This window comes from Drosophila rhopaloa, unplaced genomic scaffold (assembly GCF_018152115.1).
Source record: "Drosophila rhopaloa isolate 14029-0021.01 unplaced genomic scaffold, ASM1815211v1 contig_133, whole genome shotgun sequence".
NCBI classification, from domain to species: domain Eukaryota; kingdom Metazoa; phylum Arthropoda; class Insecta; order Diptera; family Drosophilidae; genus Drosophila; species Drosophila rhopaloa.
Genome location: NW_025335010.1, coordinates 2,367,476 through 2,391,855, shown reverse-complemented (window position 1 = coordinate 2,391,855; position 24,380 = coordinate 2,367,476). Strand labels below are relative to the sequence as shown.

The 24,380-nt window shown below is 39.4% G+C and overlaps 1 protein-coding gene across 1 annotated transcript; it reads left to right on the top strand.

Annotated features, from left to right (window-relative positions):
* Window positions 1-14,680: 14,680 nt before the first annotated feature.
* On the top strand, window positions 14,681-22,148 carry LOC123037094. Its single transcript, XM_044456579.1, has 2 exons — window positions 14,681-14,842; window positions 20,073-22,148. The coding sequence occupies exons 1-2, from the start codon at window positions 14,801-14,803 to the stop codon at window positions 20,541-20,543; spliced, it is 513 nt and encodes a 170-aa protein (XP_044312514.1). The 5' UTR covers window positions 14,681-14,800; the 3' UTR covers window positions 20,544-22,148.
* Window positions 22,149-24,380: the final 2,232 nt, after the last annotated feature.

The window sequence follows — 24,380 nt, the reverse complement described above, 5'->3', positions numbered from 1 at the left end:
AAGATCCGAGAGGCATTCGGCGCTTATCAGATTTTTAGAAATGTTTTTGGTAATTGCAAAGTCTATTAAATCGGGTAGTTTCCTTGGGTCTGCCGGCCAGTATGTTGGTCTGCCAGGAGAAACATAGTCCAGCTTGTTCTTGGCTTTTATAACTGCATTATAGAGCTGTTTTCCTTTTGGAGTCACGAGACGTGATCCCCAGTGTGTGTGCTTGGCGTTGTAGTCCCCTGCTGCTATGAAGTGGTCTCCTAGTGAGTTGAAAAACTGCATAAACTCATCTTCAGCTATGGTGAAGCGAGGGGGCAGTATACGGCGGCTAGTGTAAGTTGGTTGCCAGTATTTGTTTGTATATTTATAGATGTGGCCTGTAGATAATTTTTAGCAAATTTGTTATGATAGTGGTGCTTAATACGGCTTCTGATTAGAATTCCAGTCCCACCATGTGCTTTACCATCTGGATGATTTGTTCCGTAAAATGAGTAACCTCGTAGTTGAAAATTGTATTTATTTGTAAGGTGTGTTTCTGAAAGCAGCATTACGTCGATATGGTTGTCGAGTAGGAATTGAGCTAACTCAAGTTTATGCTGTGAGACGCCGTTAGCGTTCCACGTAGATATCCTTAGGGAAGTCATTATTTGGATTGTTGTGAAACCAGCATTTGAATCAGTAGATTTTGGTTTCGCATTAAATCTTGCATAGTTGTGCGCATAAACGACATAAACTCCGTAAGGCTTTGCTGCAGGCTGTATATCATATCTTCGAAGTTGCTTTTTGACTGCTCCGGGAATTGTTGCTGCTGAGCCGTGTTCGGTTCTTGGTATGCTGATTGCAGAAATGAACTTTTTGAGACAGGGTTAGCCAGTCCTGATTTTAAAGCGCTTGCGTAAGTCACATTTTTATCAGAGTTTAAGGGTCCTAGTGAGGATCTGGCTGCAGTCGAGAAGAAGACTTCAGGGTTTGATCTGGAGGCTGTCATCTGTTTATTTTGGGTGCGGGCGGCAGTTCCTCTCTGGTGGATGCGACTTTTCAGCTCCTTGTAAACAGGGCAGCCTCTGTAGTTAGCAGTGTGATTGCCACCGCAGTTGCCGCACTTTTTCGAGTTGCAGTCATCTTTGCTCGTTGGGCAGTGTGCGGAGTCATGAAGATCTCCACAAACTACACACACCGGGCGCAGTTTACAGTATGACCTTGTATGGCCATATTCTTGGCAGTTCGCACATTGTACCGGGCCATTGCGTTTGTGCGGTTCCTCAACTGTAATTCTGCGGTGCAGCAGGAACTGAAGATTGTAAATGGGGTGCACTTCGTATTTCTTTAGGGGCTTATTTTCTGGTTCGAGCTCAACCTTAAAGAGTGGCTGCGGCTTTCTATCCCTGTTAAGGATGTTGAAGACTGTCTTAGCGTTAAATCCCTTCTCTTGAAGCGCCTTTGTTATCTCTGCAGGCGTTACGTCGGACTCTATGCCCTTAAGTACGACTTGCAGGCCCTTGCTGCTTTTTAGCTGATACGTGTAAAAGTTCTTTTTATTCTCGGAAAGATATTTCGATAATACTCTGTAATTATCTTCAGACTTCATTTGAACCTTTGTTTCCTGGATGTTGCCCTTTACTAGAGGTATTATGTGGAAGTTATCCTTTCCAATAAGCTCGATAATTTTGTTGACAAGAACATTGGAACTTTTTTCTCGAATATAAATAGGCGGAGGTTTTGGCTTCCTTTTCTCGACTTCAGTGGATTCGGCCGCCTCAACGTCATAGGCGTCTTCCAAGATTTTAAATCGGTTTGAGTTCGTGGGCATTTCTATTCCAGCTAGGCTAGCATTGTTACGGGTTATTTTGCGTTGAGAATTTAGAGGGCTCAGCTTCCTTTTGATTTGGATGCAGCCGGCTTAGTACATTCATTGGTTTTGTTCTGTTTTTCGGGCAGCGCAGTGGCAGACGTATTAATATTTGCGCTGCTAGCTGATGATGTCATTAAACGAGCAGTCGATACGGTTGCAGTTGTTGTTGTAGTTACAGTTGACGTTGTTAAAGAAATTGCGGTGCTAGTTACTGCTGATGAGCTTAGGTTATTGCATACCTGCATTGGAGCACTTTCAGCGCTCTTTGGCCGCAGAGACGTCGATGGTAGCGAGGGGGAGCAAGAACGCGCTCTCTCGCTCGATACGTTTAAGAACTCGGTCAAGTTGGGGGTAATTGCCCGCGCTTGATCAGAGCTTGCATTATTTTCGGTTGCTTTAAAAGAGAAGTAAGCGTTATTTCTTTGTACTGAGAGCCGTCTCTCGTCTTGCTCACGTTGACGTTGTGTGCGAACGTCGTTCAGACTCATTGTATTCGTGGTAAAGTTAATTAGAGTTTTAAGTGTTAAGTTTTATATTAATTAAATGACCAATCAATATAAACATTCGCGATTTCATCGCAGAAAGCGTCTTTTCGCGTTATAGTAGATTTATTAAAACGGTCACTGCACTTTTGTGATTTTATTGGATATTTTTTCCCGGAGCACAATAAATACACGTCTGCATGCGACGACGGTTTAACTTTGTCCATACTAGGCTTAAGGAAAAACTTTATCGAAGGAATTTTTGATACTGAGTTTAGAAGTGTCAGTTTTCGACGTTTGAAGATATTTTTGGCAAAATTGTAATTTTAGAAAGGGTGTTAAAATTTTTTTAAACATTTATAATGTCTTTAACTATTTTTGGGCGAAAACACGGATTGGATTGGTTAAAAGGTTTAGGGTCCAGAATTTTTGAAAGGAAAATTGACCTTTTTTCCAATTGGAAGCGATTGGGGCCTCTTGGGGAGCCCCAATAAATCTTAGCAAATCAGTTTAAAGTTATTAGAATGTAATAAAAATTCATGTTAATATTGATAACCAGTGGTTTTGGCTGTGCGTTGATTCCCAGTTTTCTTACTGATAGCTTTAGATATAGAGATTATGTTCAGACCTTTGCACCAGTTTTACGAATTTCTAGTTTCAGACTTATTTTAGCATTTTCGAATCAATATAATTTAATGATCCATCATATGGATGTAAAACAGAATTTTTAAATGGAAGTTTAAAGGATGAAACCAAAGGTTTAAACCAGTACGATGGAAATAAAGTATGTAAACTAAATAAAGCTATTTATGGCCTTAAAGCCTAGTATCCAGATCGACAAACGATTACGCTAGCGTAAAAACTTTAATCTTATCAGTGTGACCAAAAGTTTGAGAGTTCATCAGATTTAAGCGTGCTACGGTCGTACTGTCAATCAGCTGAGTTTGTTGACAAGCAGTTAAAATTCAAATATCGTATTTGCGGGAAAGAGCCTTTAAAAGATATTATCAAATACCATGGCAAGACAAGTCTGCCGCTGTACAAATAAATTAAAAAACAATACAATTTAAATTTAACAGTTGTTTTTTTTAAATTACTGATAATTAATTGCTAATTTAAAGTTTATAGCTGCACTTTTATTGTGTTTTTCGTACATTCTGGACCTAAAAAACATTTTGCTCTGACAAGAGGCACCCCAGATAGTATTAATGTTATTTTGTCCTCACATGTAAACACCTGCAATCGACTTTTGTGAGTTTTTTGAGTTTTTCCCTCAATTTCTTATAATGTTCAGTGAGAAGCCCACGCCAAAAGATTAAATTTTTGAATCTTTTCGCTAGGGTTCACCCAAAGCTAATTTCCGCAGACTGGCAACGCTATGGAATTTTCTGGTATTTTTTTCGTCGATCAGGAGACCGACGTGAAAAAAAGGCCCGACGAAAAGTGAACGCCAGCTGTTTGCCTCTCGCTCTCTCTCATGACTGGCGTACGGTTTTCGTCGATCTGGATACTAGGCTTAAGCAAGCTGGACGATTCTGGTTTGAGGTTTTCGAAAGTGCACTTAAAAATTTTGGATTTTAGAATCTAGAAGTAGACCAATGTATATATATTTTAAGTAAGGGAGATATAAGTAAAAATATATATATGGTTCTGTTAATAAATAGATATAATACAATTAAGTATTAAACAGGCAACCTTCCAATGAATAAATAATAATGCACACTTAAATTGTATGAACCGCACGCTCTCAATGCCACAATAAAAGTGAACGTGAATATCGAATGAGTAAAAGAACGACGAGAAGATGAGAAGAAGAAGCACGATGGTCCCGTTACTTTTAGCGGTTTCATTTAGTCTATCTATCTATAACAATAACATACAATAATACATGTTATTGTATCATGGTCTATCGGAATGTGCGTCTACTTCTCGTACGCATACGAGGGTGGTCCGATAAGTACTTAAGCCTAGTATCCACTTCGACGTAAACCGTACGCCAGTCATGAGAGAGAGCGAGAGGCAAACAGCTGGCGTTCACTTTTCGTCGGGCCTTTTTTTCACTTCGGTCTCCTGATCGACGAAAAAAATACCAGAAAATTCCATAGCCTTGCCAGTCTGCGGAAATAAACTTTGGGTGAACCCTAGCGAAAAGATTAAAAAATTTAATCTTTTGGCGTGCGCTTCTCACCGAACATTATAAGAAATGGAGGGAAAAACTCAAAAAACTCACAAAAGTCGATTGCAGGTGTTTACATGTGAGGACAAAATAACATTAATACTATCTGGGGTGCCTCTTGTCAGAGCAAAATGTTTTTTAGGTCCAGAATGTACGAAAAAACACAATAAAAGTGCAGCTATGAACTTTAAATTAGCAAATAATTATCAGTAAATTAAAAAAAAGAACTGTTAATTTTAAATTGTATTGTTTTTTAATTTCTTTGTACAGCGGTAGACTTTTCTTGCCAAGGTATTTGATAATATCTTTTAAAGGCTCTTTCCCGCAAATACGATATTTGAATTTTAACTGCTTGTCAACAAACCCAGCTGATTGACAGTACGACCGTAGCACGCTTAACTCTGATGAACTCTCAAACTTTTGGTCACACTGGAAAGATTAAAGTTTTTACGCTAGCGTAATCGTTTGTCGATCTGGATACTAGGCTTTAGCCTCCAAAAGAAAAACGAAAATTTTGGAAAAGTGGCGATTTTTTCAACATAATCTCCTTTTAGCTCGATACCCTTGACCCAGCGATGCTCCAACTTCTTTAACCCGTCTGAAAAATTACTTTTTCTCGAGGTCTGCAAAATAGGCGAGAAGAGAATATGGTGGATGGGGTAGCAGTTCGTAGCAATTCGACCAATTTGGCCTTGGCGAGGGCGGGAGTGTGAACCGGTGCGTTGTCATGATGGAAGAGCAATTTTTTCTACAGCCCTGCGACCGATTGGCCCTTCTCCAGGTAGTCGATGTAGATCACACCTTGTGAATCCCAAAAAACGGTGGCCATCACCTTTCCGGCCGATGGGACAGTCTTCGCCTTCTTCAGTCCACTGTCTGGACCAGTGCTGCCAATTTAGGTTTTTTCCCGTAAAAACAGGCTTTTTTCAAAGTCGAAATGCCGGAAAAATTTAGAAATAGCGGGAAGCGAGAATATTGAATTTTTTTAAAAAGCAGTTGGCTTTTTTTCGCTTTTTTTAATGATGCCACAAATTTCATGAAAAGTCACAAAAAATACGGTAACATCTACCAGTTTCGTACAAATGTACCAAATGTGTATAGTGGCAACATTATCATATGTTCTTATCGATATTTGCCAATACTACCATCGCTATTTTACGTTAAACTACTATCACAATATAAAAAGTGCGCGTAAGCGGGGATCCACACGTTTTTCACAATGCCAAAAGAATATAAGCAAAAGTGTGCAACGCAGTGAAGGAGACATCTCCGACCCTTTAAAGTATATATATTCTTGATCAGGATCACCTCCTGAGTTGATATAGCCATGTCCGTCTGTCCGTCCGTCCGTCCGCCTGCCCGTCTGTCTGTTTCTACGCAAACTAGCCTCTCAGTTTTAAAGATATTGAATTGAAACTTTGCACACACTCTTCTTTCCTTTGCAAGCAGTATATATGTCGGAACGGCCGGGATCGGCCAACTATATCCTATAGCTGCTATATAACTGATTGATCGGAAATGCCATAACATTGGTGTTTGTAAAGTTAGGAAGCTGGTATTTTCTATGGGTTTTATATTTGGCCAATCAATCCGACCTACCAAATGCCATAAGGATCGGCCAACCATATCCCATAGCTGCCATGTAACTGAACGATTGGAAATGCCATAACCTTGGTGTTTTTAAAGTTAGGAAGTTGGGATTTTTTATGAGTATTAAGAATGCATCATATGAATAATTTTGGAGAATATAATTTACAGAGTATTCTGCAAGGGTATATCAACTTCGGCTCCGCCCGAATTTAGCTTTCCTTTCTTGTTTAGAACCAATTCTGTCAGACATGCAGAAAATAAATTAGTGCTTTCAAAGCACTTATGCAAATGTTACAGAATCGTTGAATGATTTAATGTTTACCATTAATTCGTTAAAAAACTTAATCATTCCCCCTAACAAGGACATCGATATACTTAAATTTGATTTGATTTTGCAAGACCATGCAGATTCGACAATGCTTTTGGGATATGAATTTGAAAGAGAAATCTATTACCTACATATCGATGACGAACTTAAAAAAGAAATTCGTGCCCAATGCTCCACTTTTGTAATTGAGCTCATCAAGCAGCTAAAGCAAAGGCTTCCAGAACATGTTCAGATTTTAAAAAACCTTGACCTTTTTTCCGTCGACAGAATTTTGTCAACCAACAAGAAAGGGATCACGGAAATCTTGGAACACTTTCAAATAGAAAAAAAATAGCAGACATTGAGCGGCAGTTCAGGGACATAAATTTGGTTAAGTGGGAAAACGTCAAAGATTCTTTAAAATTTTGGATTGAAGTTTCCTCCCACAAGGACTCTGGCGGCAGCCGCAGATTCCTTGAACTGTCATCTGTCGCTATACAAATGCTATCGTTGCCATGGTCCGACGCGGAGATTGAGCGGGTATTTAGCCAGCTTAGCTTTGTAAAATTGTAAGAAGCTCAATGAGCGTAAGCACGACTTACAGCATTCTTAGCAAAAGGTAATATTTTATTGTAAGTAAAAAGATAAATCCGATTCTTATATATTTTATTTTAATATACAGATATGGTTTACGAAGACTATGAAAATTCTGCCATGACTACGAAGTACCATTCAATTATCATGTCGTACGATCGAGAATCCAATGGTAATCACGACGAATTAGATCAGTTGCTAAATATTTTATAACAAAATTAAAAAAGATTACAAAAAAAAATTGTTGCCCTTTTTTTTCGCTTTTTTCGGAATATTTTCAGCTTTTTTTTCTTTCTGTCCAGTTAAAAACAGTTTTTTTTTGTAAAAGTTGGCAGCACTGGTCTGGACTGTCGACGGTCACGAAACGACGCAGAAACTCTTTCGGATTGCGCTTAAACAGCGTCAAACACTGCTCTGAAGTGGTCTCACGGTTGCGTTTGTTGTCCGGAGTGAGCAAACGCGGCACCCATCGCGCCGACAGCTTTCTCATGCCCAAAATGTCATGCAGTATATGACCCACGCGGTCTATTGACATGCCTACTGTCTCAGCTATCTCGCGTATCTTCAATCGGCGGTCTGCCAATACGAGATCGTGGATTTTTGTCACGTTATCCTCCGTGGTAGCCGTTTTCAGGGCACCTGGGCGTGCCTCATCAAAAACCGACGTGCGACCACGTCGAAACTCGTTAAACCAATTTTTAATGGTCGCCATCGAAGGAGAAGGGTTACCGTACACAGCATCCAAGCACTCTTTGATTTCGCTGCGCGATTTCCCTTCCAAAAACAAGAATCGAGTCCCAGACCGATATTGCTCTTTCTCCATTTTTCCAAAATCCGCGGACACGTCCGATTCCACACGCAGTCAAAACAAAACCACGAGTCCGATTCGGGTGAAATTTCGACAGTAGCCGTCTACACGATAGTAAATTTCTCTTGCGATAGTGACGCCATCGGGCGATGAGGCTAAGTATACTTATCGGACTGCCCTCGAACATTCATGCAAACATGAATGTATGCGTGCACAATTATCCATGTGACTTTTGTACATTTCAACATGCAAATTCCAACAATTTATACTATTATATGTTGACGATGCTAATTGATGATAATTGCCACCAGTAATTCCGAAAGTATGTCTAAATTTGAAACTTAAACTTTCAAATACGTTTTAAATGACTTACATGAAATACCACATTTTATTGGTTTTATCTGCATGTATTAAAAATGTTTTAATAAATTCAATATGGAAGATTGTAATCCTGTTAGTACCCCTCTTCCAAGCAAAATAAATTATGAGGACTTGCAAGCTAAAGAATCATGTGAAGCACCATGTAGGAATTTGATTGGCTGTTTAATGTACATAATGTTGTGTACACGTCCGGACTTGAGTACATCAATAAGTATCTTAAGCCGGTATACTAATAATAATAACAAAGAATTATGGCAATATCTTAAACTATTTTTAAGATTCCTAAAAGAAACTGTTGACTTGAAGTTATTATTCAAAAGGAATCTTAAAGTGGATAATATTCTTATAGGGTATGCCGATTCTGATTGGGCTGGAAAAGAGACTGATAGGGGTAGTACTACAGGATATATATCAGGTTGTCAAATATCTGCCTTCCGCTTTTTTTGGTTTTTTAATTTGGCGGCTTTGTGCAAAGCGCTACATATCGAATCGCGCAATGCTATTTATCGATTGAAAGGTTTTGACATAACCTACAAAACGACACTATTCAAAACCAGTTTGGTTAATGCGTTGAAAAGTTATACACGTGTAAACATGGAGTTCACTAACGCCGACATTCACGCTGTTTTAAAGTTTTGCTTCGTAAAAAGTAGATGCGCAGAGAAACATTAATGGTGTTTTAGGGGACGATAACTCTATCACTTTGAACCGGTTTCGACGATTCAGAGCCGGTGAAAACGACACCATGAATAAGCCAGCCGGCGGAAGACCTGTGACGACGAATACCGATCAAATCATGGAAAACTTCGAGCTATACCGGCATGTTAAATCTCGTGACATCGCCGAGTAGATAGGAGTTAGTCACCAAACCGTTTTAAACCATCTGCAGAAGGTTGGATAAAGAAAATGTTTGGGTGCCGCATGATTTTACGCAAAAAAAACCTGTTGGACAGAGTCAACGCCTGCGATATGTTGCTGAAACGGAATGAACTCGACCCGGTGAATCGTCGAAAACAGTGGCCAAGCCGGGATTGACGGCCAGGAAAGTTTTGCTCTGTGTTTGGAGGGATTGGAAGGGAATCATACACTATGAGCTGCTCCCATATGGCCAGACGCTTTATTCTACCATCTACTGCGAGCAACTGGACCGCTTGAAGCTGGCGATCGACCAGAAGCGACCAGAATTGGCCAACAGGAAGAATGTAGTGTTCCACCAGGACAAGGCCAGACCACACACTTCTTTGATGACTCATTAGAAACTACGGGAGCTCGCATGGGAGATTTTATCCACCATATAGCCCGGACATAGCGCCAAATGACTTCCACCTGTTCCTGTCCATGGCGAATGCCCTTATTGGTGTAAAGTTGGGTGGTGGAGTGTTGTGAAAAGTGGCTGTCAGAATTTTTTCGCAAATAAGGAGGGAAGTTTCTACGAGGGGGGTATTATGAAGTTGCCGTCTAACTGGGAACACATTGTCAAACAAAACGGCGCATATTTTACCTAAATCCGTTCACTGTATCAATTTTTATAAGGCGTTGAATAAAGGGCAACAAAGCGGAAGGGAGTTATTTGATAACCTAATATTTAACAATAATCAAACTAAAATAATTTCCGGTCAAACCATTACTGTTTAAAGAAGCGAATCTTGTCAATTTATGTTTTGATTTTTCTGATTGAGTTCCAATTCTTTGCACCAAATCCTGAATCAAAAAGAAAGAGACCCCAGAGAAGAAAAATATTACAAACATTTGAATATGCACACACTCGTCTGAAAATTATCTTTTGTTATTCCCTAATTTGTATCAATGTAACTTTTGAGGTGGCGTGTTGAAAATACCAAAAGTCACACTTGTACACATACACATTGTGTCTGTGTGGGAAGAGGAAGAACAATAAAGATCTCAGAGAGGGGCAAAGCTCTCTCTTCTCTTTGTTCTCTTACTCTCTGCCTAAGAACGTTTTGTTTCCTTTTTCTGTATGCACATGCGTACTCTTACTACTTGCTTGCAGACAACGAGAGCGTGCGGTTGTGTAAAATAAAAATTAACTAAATCGACAATTGAAGTCTTTTTCCTATTTTGCAAATCTGGCTGGTGTGCTCCTGGAGTTTATATAAACATCTTTTATATAAATTCCATACCTGCAAATACGTTTGTTTATTTTTAACTGCTTGTCAACAAGCCTACCGGATTGACAATACGATCGCATCACGATTTATTCTGATGAACTCTCGAAAATGCAGTCACACTGAAAAGATTAATGCCCTCTCCCCACAGAGCTCCATCCACCATCCGTTGAACGGATGGTCCAAAGGTTTTGCCGCAACAAAGCGGAAGGGAGTTATTTGATAACCTAATATTTAACAATAATCAAACTAAAATAATTTCCGGTCAAACCATTACTGTTTAAAGAAGCGAATCTTGTCAATTTATGTTTTGATTGATCTGATTGAGTTCCAATTCTTTGCACCAAATCCTGAATCAAAAAGAAAGAGACCCCAGAGAAGAAAAATATTACAAACATTTGAATATGCACACACTCGTCTGAAAATTATCTTTTGTTATTCCCTAATTTGTATCAATGTAACTTTTGAGGTGGCGTGTTGAAAATACCAAAAGTCACACTTGTACACATACACATTGTGTCTGTGTGGGAAGAGGAAGAACAATAAAGATCTCAGAGAGGGGCAAAGCTCTCTCTTCTCTTTGTTCTCTTACTCTCTGCCTAAGAACGTTTTGTTTCCTTTTTCTGTATGCACATGCGTACTCTTACTACTTGCTTGCAGACAACGAGAGCGTGCGGTTGTGTAAAATAAAAATTAACTAAATCGACAATTGAAGTCTTTTTCCTATTTTGCAAATCTGGCTGGTGTGCTCCTGGAGTTTATATAAACATCTTTTATATAAATTCCATACCTGCAAATACGTTTGTTTATTTTAACTGGAATCGGAGTTACACATTTGTCAAAAATCCCAATCGTTTTAAACGGATGGACTCTATGGGAAGAGGGCATAAAGTTTATGCTAGCGAACTCGTTTTTTGATCTGAGTACTAGTCTTTACTTCGATTTCTCACCACTCCTAACATGTGCGAGGCACAAGCAATAGTACGGGGAATTCTCGCACAAATCCTTAGGAATAAGAACGACCAGTGCAGCAATAAGTATTCATCACGGGATTCGATACCAGTTCGATCGAACAAATGAAAAACTCTCTTTTTTTCCGTTTTTCCCCTACGAAGCATCGCTGGCAAAGTCACTCGAGAGCGCGGGCAGAGCAAATGAAACCTTTATATAGATTCTTAATCTATGGAGGAAGTTTATACATTATGCCGTCTTCCCACGGAGATATCCCACCATCCGTTAAACGGATGGACAATAAGGGTTTGCTGTTCCGAAAATTCCCAGTTAGTTTCCCATCCAAAATTGACGGACTTTTTTATGCGATAGTTAGGCGATGTTTTTGCTGCGACTCTGAGTTCACCTTCTTGACAGTGCAAAATTGCAACATTCACTACGAAAATTTAAAAAATAATAAATTTTCAAAAAGGAAGGCGCCAAATCAAAAAATGCTGTTTATACTTGTAATAATTAATTAATTACTTCTCCATCCGTGTGACAGCATTAAGAGTAGCTCCACTCTTTCCTAGGCGCATACAGTACTCACAGGTACAAAGGAATAATTTTTAAAGGTCTTAGATGTGGACCCCAATGACATGGAAGCCTCTGCAGCGGAAGTCAACGCTCAGGCAGCTCTGCGGCCCCCGCAAGGTGGGCCACAAGGCCAAGCTTGTGTCATTGCATTGAGCTTGGTTGTCTGCCATCCTTAACATTAAAAATAAAATTAAATATGAAATTATAATAAAATAAAAAACAAACATTTATATATATTGAACTTAATTTGTTACCATTTAGACAATAATGGGCAAAAGCGGTTCATATTTTTTTGCAGGCTGGCAAAAATTTGCATACAAGTTAATCACAGAAATATTTCTACATTTTGTCCGAGAAATATTGCAACATTGTCGATGGCAATATTGCAACATTTCAATACAACGGTCAAGAGCCCGAAAGTTCAATAACATAAACACACCAAGAACCCCCAAGTTCAATAACATAAACACACGCATCCGGTCAGCAGCCACAGCGCAGTACCAAAATGCCGATTCTGCAAACCTTGCAGTTTCAGCCGCTCCAACAGAACTAGGCCACCGCCGCGGTCTCTTCCGCGACGTCGACTTCGCTGCCCCAACCCACAGCTTAGATCAGGGAATTTTTAAATGAATAAAATCAGTATCAAATTGAACTCCGAATAAATCAAACGTTCAAAACTTATTTTTGGGTTTTTATTATCCTGGAAATTAACTGGCGCCCGAACAGGGACCAACGCGAGGAAAAACGATTAAGTTCCTTTTAGTACAAATAATTAAAATATTTTTGTGCGATTCCGTTGGCCCAAACATAAAACTGAAATCAGAGAGACTCCTTGGCAATTAATTTTCCAAGCTGAAGACGGTAACCGGTCGGTGAAAAACAAGTTTACTGATCCATCGGTGGACTACAAGTACTGTCAGGTACGCCCGCAGGACAACCTCTACTAAGTGTGAATCGCAGGATCCCCAGTAGGAAACAAAAAGGAAGACATCCGGATCACCAGGAGGTGTAGCCACATCATGATAAGTTAAGTGAATAGTGAATAAGTGAAGGCAACCAAACCAAAAGTTAAATAAAAATCAAAAGTTAAAAATTTAAAATAAAATTTTAAAGTTAAAGTTCTAAAATTTTAATTCCATTTAAATTTAAAGTGAATCTAAAATTTAAAATTAAATTTAATTATTTTGAGTTATTAAAATTTTATTCATATAAAATTTTTTAATTATAACCATTTTTTAAATACAAATTGAATTAAAGTATTTTAATGTATTTAAGTGATTTACATTTGATTAAACATTTTTACTACTATTTAATTAAAATTCGAATTAAATTTACAAAATTAATTTAAGCAAATGAAACATTCATTCCTTATCATATAAAAAAAAAATAATAATTAATTTTGAAACTTAATATTTATAAGAATTATACTTATCAACCATTTTTATCGTAAGACAGACCCATGAAAAAAATCTCCTATGGCCAATCCGCATAATCTTATACGACCACCCGTCATTGATTTACAACCTCAAGAACAACCTCAACATCAGCCAGAACAACTTCAAAATAATAATTTAAATCAGGTAGAACAACATCAAGCTAACATAGTTCAAAATCAAAGACAAATTCATAGACAGGAATTACATCAGGAACACAGAGACAATATGGCAGCATTAGAGTTACAAGAAGCAGTCAGACAAATAATTGCTGAACAATAACCGATCCTATTACAACAAGCTCAAAACACAGGATTCGAGTTTGCACAGATTCCAAATCAGGAAATTTCCTATGAAAATCGAGCTAACCTCGAAGGTTTGGATAGGGTACCAGACATCGTAAAAAGCTCAAGGGAATTTTCTGGCAACCCAACAGAATTCAGTTCTTGGAAAAAGGGTGTGGATAGAGTTCTTAAAACATATGAACACACTGTAGGCACATCTAAGTATTTTGGGATTCTACATACCATACGTAATAAAATCACGGGAAACGCAGACACTGCGTTAGAATCTTATAATACTCCACTCAACTGGAATGCCATTTCTAAATGTCTAACTTTGCACTACGCAGATAAGCGGGATTTAAGCACTCTTGAATACCAAAAACCAGTCGGTAGAGGAATTTCATCAGTCAGTCTACAAACACTATTCGCTTATTCTAAATAAGGTTGGATGTATGGAATTAGGAATGGAAGCCGAACAACTCATGACGAAAATGTATAGGGACAAAGCCTTAGACTCTTTTGTGCGCGGACTTCGCGGAGATTTATCTCGTCTTCTCGGTATGAAGGAACCAACCGATCTTCCTTCAGCTTTACATCTTTGTTTAAAGTTAGAGAACCAAGCGTTCCGTGCAAACCATGCAGTTAATAGAGGGCAACAATCCGGATTTAGAAACGAGCCTTCCCAAAACTTACCACATTCACAACCAACCAGACCACAGCCAAGCAGGCCACAGTGGTCATTCCCCATTAATAACCAGTATCAAAATCTTCTAGTTCCACCTAGACAAAATAATAATATGTTTAATCAACCACGACCCCAGTTCTACTGTTCACGCACTTTGCGCTGAAATTTGTTAAATAGTGTAAGGCGGGAGCGGGAGCCCAATAAAGATTTAATCGCTCTCGCGAATTCGCCCCGTCTCTCGCCCCTTCGTTAAGTTAAGTTTAAGCGTCTATATATTGAAATTAAATGTCAGTGTTAAATCGAACTCGATCCAAACCGCACTCCCTTTCGTCACTCTCTTCGTCGTTATTAAAATCGTTAAAGATCCACCAAGTCGCGTTTTTATTAATACAAAACCGTATTGAGTTTTTTCATGGTGACCCCGACGTGATATTTGGATTTTTCGCGATCTTAATTTTCACAAAAAATAAAAAACAAAAAACTCGCGTCGGTACGGAAACAAATTTTTCGTTTTCTTTTGGAACTGCGTTGGAAGTCTGCTGAACCCTCCCTCTTGCTGCTGTTAAAATGGAAAAAAAGGAAGTCTCAAGCCCAAAATTGGCCAAGCAGGTATAGAGTGCGAAAAGTTGAAAGCTAATCTGTGGCGTTTTTTAATTGTGTTTTGGCCCATCTTTCAACTTTTTGCATTTGTGTGAAAAATTCGGTAGATAGCGAGCATTCTAACCAAGAAATAAATAAAACTTGCATGTACTAACAATTATAATTCTGATACATACATACATCCATACACATATACATATTTTGAATTATACATACATAAGTAAGTGAATCGCTTTGGACCAAAATAAAATAAATATTTGTCGGCATCCTGGTTTTTTTTAAAAAAATAAAATTCCCACATTTCTCGTCGTAGTAAACACCAATTATAGCTGTGCAAAAAATTAAAAAGGCAAAAGTTGGGAATTGTGAAAAGTTATAATTCGAGAATTAAATCCCCGGCAGATTTTCTGCCGCGCATTTTCTTCAAATTTCCCTCGCTGTTCGCCATTTCCCGCGCTTTATAGCGTCAGGTTTATATATTCGTTGCCCTTAGTTATCGATCAGTGCATCATCCTCCGTTAGCATTGCGTTGAGCACCGCCAGCCGTACACACATACACACACACACAGACAGGGCAGCCCGTTCTTTCGAGTTCTCTTTCGTCGTTTTCGATCGCTGGAACGGTGCAAGCGTTGCCGCTGCCTAAACGTTTGTTCGTTTTTTGGTGTTTGAGCTTGGCGTGTGCTCCCCTACACTACGTGCGCTCGGCATATTATATTGAATTATTAAATAATTTAGGATTCCTTAAATTAATTCTTTAATTCATTTTAAATAACTCCCCTACACTGCTTGCGTTCAGCTTATTCCTCTCGTTGGTTATTATTATTTAAATTTAATAAATTTAAAAACAAAATTTTTTTGTACACACTTACATATAATTTAAAAAAAAAAATAAATTAAATTAAATTTAAAAATCTTCGATAACAAAAAAAAAAAAAAAATGCCAAAATCAGAAAGTAACAACCAGGAAATCGAAGAGTTGGAAAACCAACGAGATGGATATATGAGGAGTATAGAGCGAACGCAAAGATATTTAAATGAGGGTCGATTCTCTTTAAATACGGTTGAGTTAGAATGTCGATTAGAAATCCTAAATACGCACATCGAAAATGCTTCGCTTATACAAAATAAAATTTAAGCGAAAGATGGAGATGATGAGTACCGCGAAGAGTTCGAAGAGACTGCGATAATAGCAAAATCGTTGCTAATTTCCCTAATTGCGGAAACAAAGCGTAAGAGCGTTGACAATTCCGCTCCGCCGGTAAAGCGCACACCCCAATGCCGTTTGCCGAGCGTCGCTCTTCCAACCTTCAGCGGAAAACATTCCGAATTTAAATATTTTATAAGCCTTTTCGAAACTTTTGTTGACAAAGATGACACGCTGCACGATATCGAAAAATTCAACCATCTAATATCGTGTTTGGCTGGAGACGCGCTAGGAACAGTCAGGGCATTCCAAGTTACCGCGGATAATTATCCAAAAGCTCTGGCTAGCCTAAGGCGGGTGTACGATAATGATTGTTTAATATTCTTTGACAATATATCGACACTGTTTAATCTGCCAAAGTTTTCCCAGCCATCAGCGCTGTACGATTCTCTTTTGTCCATTGGGGATGACAAACGTATTACGAATGCCATCCTCATCCATCTAGTAATGGGCAAAGTCGATGCAGGAACTAAAAGAAAATGGGAAGAACAATTAGATTATACCTCGTTTCCTCTTTGGAGCGAGTGTGAGTCGGCCCTGAACAAGCGCTATCAGCATATGGTTGCCGAAGAAGCGTGTATGCCAAAAATTGTTCAGCAGAGCCAGGCTTATCCAAAGAAGAATGGAAACAGGAGTTTTTCGTTTGTTGCTGCCATGGACGACCGCGAAGTATGTGTGTTTTGCAACTCAGCAGAACATCAAGTAGGAAATTGCACTGCTTTTGTTGCCCTAACAGTTCAGCAAAGATTCGATTTCGCAAAAAAGGCTCCCTTGTGCATTAACTACCTCCGTAAGGGCCACACGGTAAAAAGATGCAAATCGAAGAGATGCAGGGTGTGTAAGTCCTCTCACCACACATTGCTGCACATTTATTCGCCATCAAATCTCGCGTTGCCACCTCCTCCTCAGCCCACGCTCTTGCAGAATACTCCATCCACTTCGCATGCTTTGCATGCGACTGCATCGGATAGAGTTATTCTTGCCACTGCCATCGTGAGCGTCCAAACAAAAAGTGGCGAATTAGTTTTGGCTCGAGCGTTGCTCGATTCTGGTTCACAAGTAAATTTTGTGACCGACGAGCTCGCCCAGAGACTTCAGATTAGGAGAGAGCACGTGTGTTTGAGCTTGCGGGGCATTGGTGGAACTAATGCTCAAGCAACCAAAAAAATACACACGATAGTCAAGTCGCGAGTGGGTAGCAGTCAATTGTCGTCCGAATTTTACATACTAAAAATATTTCTGGTTATCATCCGGATCAAACGGTGAACACCAGCGGCTGGAGGGTGCCTGAAAATATTCAATTGGCAGATCCATTGTTCTTCAAGCCCCAAAAAATAGACATGCTTATAGGCGCAGACTCGTTCTTTGAACTATTGTCAGTCGGCCAGATAAAGCAAGGGCCTGAGTTTCCCATTTTGCAGAAAACAGTTCTCGGCTGGAGAGTGTCAGGGAGATGTGCCTCAGAAAAAATAAGAAATGCTGAAAAGTTGGTACATCTCAGCTGCCAGGAGGAAGTGTTGGAGTCAATAGACACAACCCTGCAGAAATTTTGGTCTGTGGAGGACTTGCCGCCCAAGGCCAAGGTTCATACTCCTGAGCAGCAACTTTGTGAGCAACACTTTGAGAAAAATACTCAAAGATTGTCGTCCGGAAGATTTTCGGTTCGTTTGCCGTTCAAATCTGACCCAAACACTCTTGGTTCATCATATGAAGTTGCGAAACGTAGATAAAAAAGATGTATCTGGAATTCATGGAAGAATATGAAGCCATGGGCCACATGTCTTCCACTAACAATAAAATTCCAGACAGTTCGCACTATTTCATTCCGCACCAATGCGTGCTGCGACCTCAAAGCACCTCGACAAAGTTGAGAGTGGTATTCGACGCCTCGAGCCGTACATCGACGCAGGTCGCGTTGAATGACATCTTGATGGTTGGCCCCACCATTCAAGAGGAGCTGTATTCGACCCTTCTTCGGTTCAGACTACACAAGTTTGCGCTTGCAGCAGACGTAAAAAAGATGTATCGTCAAGTAATGGTTGACGAAGCTGACCGAAACTTTCAGCTCATAGTGTGGAGACGAGATCCATCTGAGTCTCTAAAAATCTTCAAGCTGAACACTGTGACTTATGGAACTTTGCCAGCACCCTATCTGGCGATTCGGTGTTTAATGCGGCTTGGAGAGATCGCGCAGGATTCGTGTCCAAAAGCCGCTAAGGTCATTCAGAATGACTTTTATGTTGACGATTTGTTGACTGGCGCCAGATGCGTTGAGGACCTGCTAAGCCTTCGAGACGAAGTTTCTCAGGTATTAAGAGGCAGGATTTGAATTGGCAAAGTGGTTTTCTAACTGCCCAGAGTTGTCCGCATCTGAAAGCGCTGTCATGCCGCTAACGGCAGACTCAGACGTAACTGAAACCCTTGGCGTGGTTTGGTTGCCGGGTAAAGATTACTTTCAATTTCGGTTGGATGACTCTTTCCTGGATCTTCGTGCGACAAAACGAAACATACTGTCGGTGACTGCCCGACTTTTCGATCCGCTTGGCCTATTGTGTCCTCTAGTGACTAGGGCAAAAATGTTGTTGCAGGAACTGTGGCTTCGAAAGTTAGACTGGGACGAGTCGCTGCCGATGCAACTGCAGACATCTTGGGAAGCCTTTAAGGGAACGCTGTTGCAGCTGCCCAAGATCAAGGTATCGCGATTCGTTCATACAGACGCCAAAGTCCCAGCAGAAATACATGGTATCGCTGACGCTTCCATGCGAGCATATGGAGCGTGCATCTACGTTCGCACTAGTACCGCTGAAGGTTTAAAAATATCTTTATTGACAGCAAAATCCAAAGAAGCACCCCTCAAGACGAAAACTTTGCCTCGCCTTGAGTTGTGCGCAGCTCACCTTCTTGCGGATCTTTATAATCGTGTAAGACCATTGCTTAATTTTCCGATTACAAAAGTGTTCCTCTGGACGGATTCGGAGATCACTTTGCATTGGATCAAAACGCATCCTTCGTCGTTGTCAGTTTTTGTCTCAAACCGAGTTGCGGAGATTCAAGAGTGGTCGGAAAAAGCAATCTGGAGACATGTCCCCACGAAAGTAAACCCAGCGGACATTGTGTCACGGGGATGTGACGTTGAGGAACTTACAGCTTCCATTTGGTTCGCTGGGCCGCCGTTTTTGCTCGATGCAGAAAAAGATTGGCCTGTAAATCGACACTTCGAAGTACCTGCTGATGTCGTGTCGATGGAATTACGCAAATCAGCATTGGCGCTTGTGGTAATTCCAGACCCAATTATGTGCTTCAGAAAATAGAATCCTTTTCGTCGCACATAAGGCGACGGTTTATTCAAAGGTGTAAAAAAGTGTCGCAGCCCTTTGAAAAAAGTATAACACCAAGAGAACTGAATTTTGCGTTCGAGAAAATAGTGGAAGTAATCCAATCTCACGAGTTCAGTGACGACATAGCCAAAATTCGAAAAAATAAACCGGTAGCAACGAATATACAAAAACTAAGCCCTTTTCTTCAGGAGAAAAAATTAGATTGGTGTTCCTCGACATTGCTGCGAGTTGGGGGTCGGTTATTGAATGCTCCAATCCCGTACGAAGCCAAATTCCCGTTGTTGTTGTCGAAAGGCTCACAGTTTGTTAAAACGTACGTGTCATACCTGCACGTTACAAATTGTCATGCTGGCCCTCGAGCTCTCGTAAGTCTGTGGCGAGAAAAGATATGGTTGGTAAATGCGCAGGAAGTTTGCCGCAGAACAGTTCGTTCTTGCGTTCGTTGCTTTCGGTGCAAGCCGCAACTCTTGACGCAAATCATGGGGAACTTGCCATCAGACAGACTTCGAGCTCTCCGCCCTTTTAATATCTGTGGTGTTGATTTTTGTGGCCCATTTAACACAACGTATCGTATCCGTGGTAAGCCACCGTACAAATCATACGTGGCATTGTTTGTATGTTTTGCGTCCAAAGCGGTCCACTTAGAGTTAGTGTCTGACCTCACCACTGATGCGTTCTTGTTGGCATTCCAAAGGTTCGTGAGTCGACGCGGGATTCCGGAGAAGGTGTGGTGCGACAACGCGACGAACTTCGTCGGAGCCGATCGCCACATGAGAGAGTTCCGGGCCCGTCTGGAGGAGCAGGGGGGCGGTATCGCAACATTCGCGTTAAGAAAAGGATGCGAGTTTGCGTTCATACCGCCCAGAGCACCTCACTTCGGCGGACTATGGGAGGCAGGTGTGAAGTCTGCAAAGCACCTGTTCCTTCGGACGGTCGGCGAAGACATCCTGACCGCGGAGGAGCTCGGAACTCTCCTCATCAGCGTGGAGGCCGTGCTCAACTCCAGGCCCCTCGGAGCGATCAGCACGGATCCCAACGACGGCGAAGCCATAAGCCCAGGCCATCTCCTGATCGGCGGTCCCCTCTTAGCTCCACACTCAGCAGCGCTCCCAGACCAAGTCAGCCCAACCTGCTTACGACGATGGCGCAGTGTCTCGTCCACTAATGCCTCTAAACGAAGCCGTAAAAAAATCCAGAAATTTTAATATTCAAGCAGCCCTTCACACTTCTTCAGAAGTGGAAGATGAAACACCATCCCTTGACGAATATAACGAAACCATAAAATCACAGGACGAATCACAATCTGAATATCCCGAATCCCTAACAGAATATTCTGAATCCATAAGCCAAGCCGACCAAGAATACCAATATGATTATACCTACCTTCATTTTTTAGACTAACAAACTCCTCATTGCCATATTTTGAATGCAAACTGAGGAGTGGAGAAATTTTAAAAATATTAATTGATACCGGTTCAAACAATAATTACATCTTGCCAAAATTCGTAAAAAATCCTATAGAAAATAAATCCCCGTTTGACGCCATCTCGGTTGGCGGAAGTATTAAAATTGCACATCACAAATCAGCCAATTTATTTAACGACCTTAATACAATAATTAAATTTTTTTTATTACCGACTTTAAAAACATTTGATGCCATTCTGGGAAACGACAGTTTAAAAAATTTAGGAGCAATAATTAACACTAATACCAAATCTATGCACTTAAAAAATGGAACAACAATCAATATTAAAGAAAAAAAATTCAAAGCTGTAAATTTAATTATTCCTCGGACAGATCATCTTACTGGGACACAAAAATCAGATCTTAACCAACTTATTCAGAAATATCCTAATCTTTTTGCCGAACCAAACGAAAAATTGACTTACACAACAAACGTGAAAGCTAAGATACGTACAAACACTGACACACCAGTCTACTCGAAATTCTATCAATATCCAATGGCACTCAAAGACGAAATTGACCGACAAATAAAAGAACTTTTAGACACCAATATAATACGACCCTCTAGATCGCCTTACAATTCACCAGTGTGGATTGTACCAAAAAAATTAGATGCCTCAAATGTAAAGAAATATAGAATGGTAATAGATTACAGAAAATTAAATAGTGTTACAATAGCAGACAGATACCCGATACCAGACATAAATGCAGTTCTTGCACAACTGGGAAATAATAAAATGTTTTCTGTGTTAGATCTCAAAAGGGGTTCCATCAAATTCTTTTAAAAGAAAGCGATATAGAAAAGACAGCCTTCTCCGTGAATAACGGAAAATTTGAGTTCACAAGACTTCCATTTGGACTGAAAAACGCTCCATCTATTTTTCAGCGTGCCCTAGACGACATTCTTAGGGAACACATAGGGAAAATCTGTTATATTTATATCGATGACATAATTGTCTTCAGTCCAGACGCACAATCTCATTCAAAAAATTTATGGGCTACGCTGCACTAGCAAAACCACTCACCACATTACTTAGAGGCGAGGATGGGAGAATTTCGAAGAAAGCTTCATCGATGAAATCTATTCACTTCAACAATGAAGCCATTCAGGCCTTTAATAAATTAAAAAGCACCCTAATTTCAGAAGACGTAATATTACAATATCCAAATTTTAACGAGGAATTTGTATTGACAACAGACGCCTCCGATCACGCAATTGGAGCAGTACTTTCACAAAAAGACAGACCTATAGCTTTCATATCTAGAACACTATCTCAAACCGAAGAAAACTACGAAACGGCAAAGAAAGAAATGTTTGCCATTTCATGGGCAGTAAAAACACTTAGAGGATATCTCTACGGTGGAACCGAGGTTAAAATCTATACTGACCACGAACCACTTACACACGATTGTAATTGGAAGGGAGGGATAGCGATCAAGAGATGGAAATCATATCTTGACGAATATAATAAAAAATTACTTTATAAACCCGGAAAGGAAAACATAGTGGCCGATGCTTTGTCTAGGATCCCCATAAGCAACCAAATTAACTCATTAACAGCAACACAACACAGCGCGCAGAGCTCTGGTCATAACCTTATCCCCAGCGTCGAAGTACCAATAAATGCTTTTAAGAATCAGATATTTATTTACAAAGAAAACCCCCCCGACTACAAATTTACTATTCCGTTCCCCACCTTTCATAGACACGTTATAACTCGACCAGACTTTCAGAATATTGATCTTATTGAAATATTAAAAAAACATTTAAATCCGTCAATCCTAAACGGAATTTTCACATCAGAAGAGATAATGGGAGAGATACAGCGAATTTATCCGGAACATTTCGGATCCATTAAAATCAGATTCACAAAAAATAAAGTAGAAGATTTGACAGAAGAAACTAAGCAGGAAGAATTAATATTAGAAACACATAACAGAGCACATAGAAACGCAGAAGAAAACAAAAACCAACTTGCAGAAAAATATTATTTCCCCAAAATGAAACAAAAAATAACAACATTAGTCAAACAATGCAGGGTATGTAAAGAAGGCAAATATGATAGACATCCCCCCAATCCAGAAATTAAAGAAACCCCAATTCCTGAATACCCTAGACACATAATCCACATTGACATTTTTTCAACAGAAAAGAAATTATTATTGACCGCAATAGATAAATTTTCCAAATTAGCACAGGCAAAAATTATAAAATCCAAATCCACTGAAGACATTAAAAAACAGTTACACGAAATAATATTCTACTATGGAGTACCCAAATTTATAGTAATGGATAATGAAAAAGCTTTTAATTCAGCATCTATTACCTTTATGATGAGAGATCAATTAAATATAACCATTTTTAAAGCTCCTCCCTACAAAAGTTCAGTTAACGGACAGATTGAACGATTTCATTCGACCCTTTCGGAAATAATGAGATGCCTTAAAACCAAACAAATATACAACACCTTTGAAGAATTATTAGACAGAGCCATTTACGAATACAATTACACAATACATTCAGTAACGAAGAAAAGACCATTAGAAATTTTTTTTGGCAGAAATATTAATACCGACCCAGAACAATATGAAAAAAGCAGGCAGGCTAACATAGAAAAACTTAAACAAAAGCAATTAATAGTTTTAGAAAACCACAACAAAGAAAGGAAACCTATAAAATCATATCTACCAGGACAAGAAATATACGTAAAACAAAACACCAGACTAGGCTCTAAATTATCCCCACGTTTTAAAAAAGAAATTGTCAAAGAAAACAGGAATACAACTATTTTAACAGAAGCAGGAAGGGTAGTTCATAAAAGTAATATTAAAGGTAACTAAGTCCGAAAACTCCTTAGGGAATTTTGTCCACGTCAGTCCAAAACTAAAAAACTTAAAAAAAAAAAAATATAATAAATAAGATTACCTATAACGTTTACAGCTGTTGTCCGCTTGGGGTTATCAGTCCGTTCGTGAGTGATCGGCCCATAACCCTACAATACCGTTGTTTAATGAGGCAATCGCGACCACCGACATAACAAATTATACCGATGCACATACCATAACAATTCATAAGGGTATAGGAAAATTACAGATATCAACAATAAAATTAATTCACGTCATAAATTTAAAACAGATTGAAACGGAACTATTACAAATAAGAGAACACACAATAAACAGATTACAAAATAGTTTACATTATCACACTCTGACACACGAAATAATTCAATCACTTTCTGCTCTAAGCACACTTACCCTAACAACAAAAAGCCGTCAAGCTAGGTCAATAAATATGATTGGCTCAGCTTGGAAATATATCGCAGGTAACCCAGATCACGAAGATTTAGTTATGATAGAAAGTAACCTCAATAATTTAATTAAAAATAACAACGACCAAATTATTATCAATAATCAGCTTCAAGACAGAATAAATAATTTAACAACCACTTCCAATATGCTAGCAAATTCAATTCAAAAAGACAGATTTTTTAATAATGATATTGCGTCGAGCTTGCAAACGCAAGTTAGACTTATGAAA

Coding starts and splice junctions, on each gene's coding strand:
- LOC123037094 (XM_044456579.1), top strand. CDS start 14,801: ATGGAAAAAAAGGAAGTCTCAAGCCCAAAATTGGCCAAGCAG. Junction 14,843..20,072: donor GCCCAAAATTGGCCAAGCAG/GTATAGAGTGCG, acceptor GGCATTCCAAAG/GTTCGTGAGTCGACGCGGGA.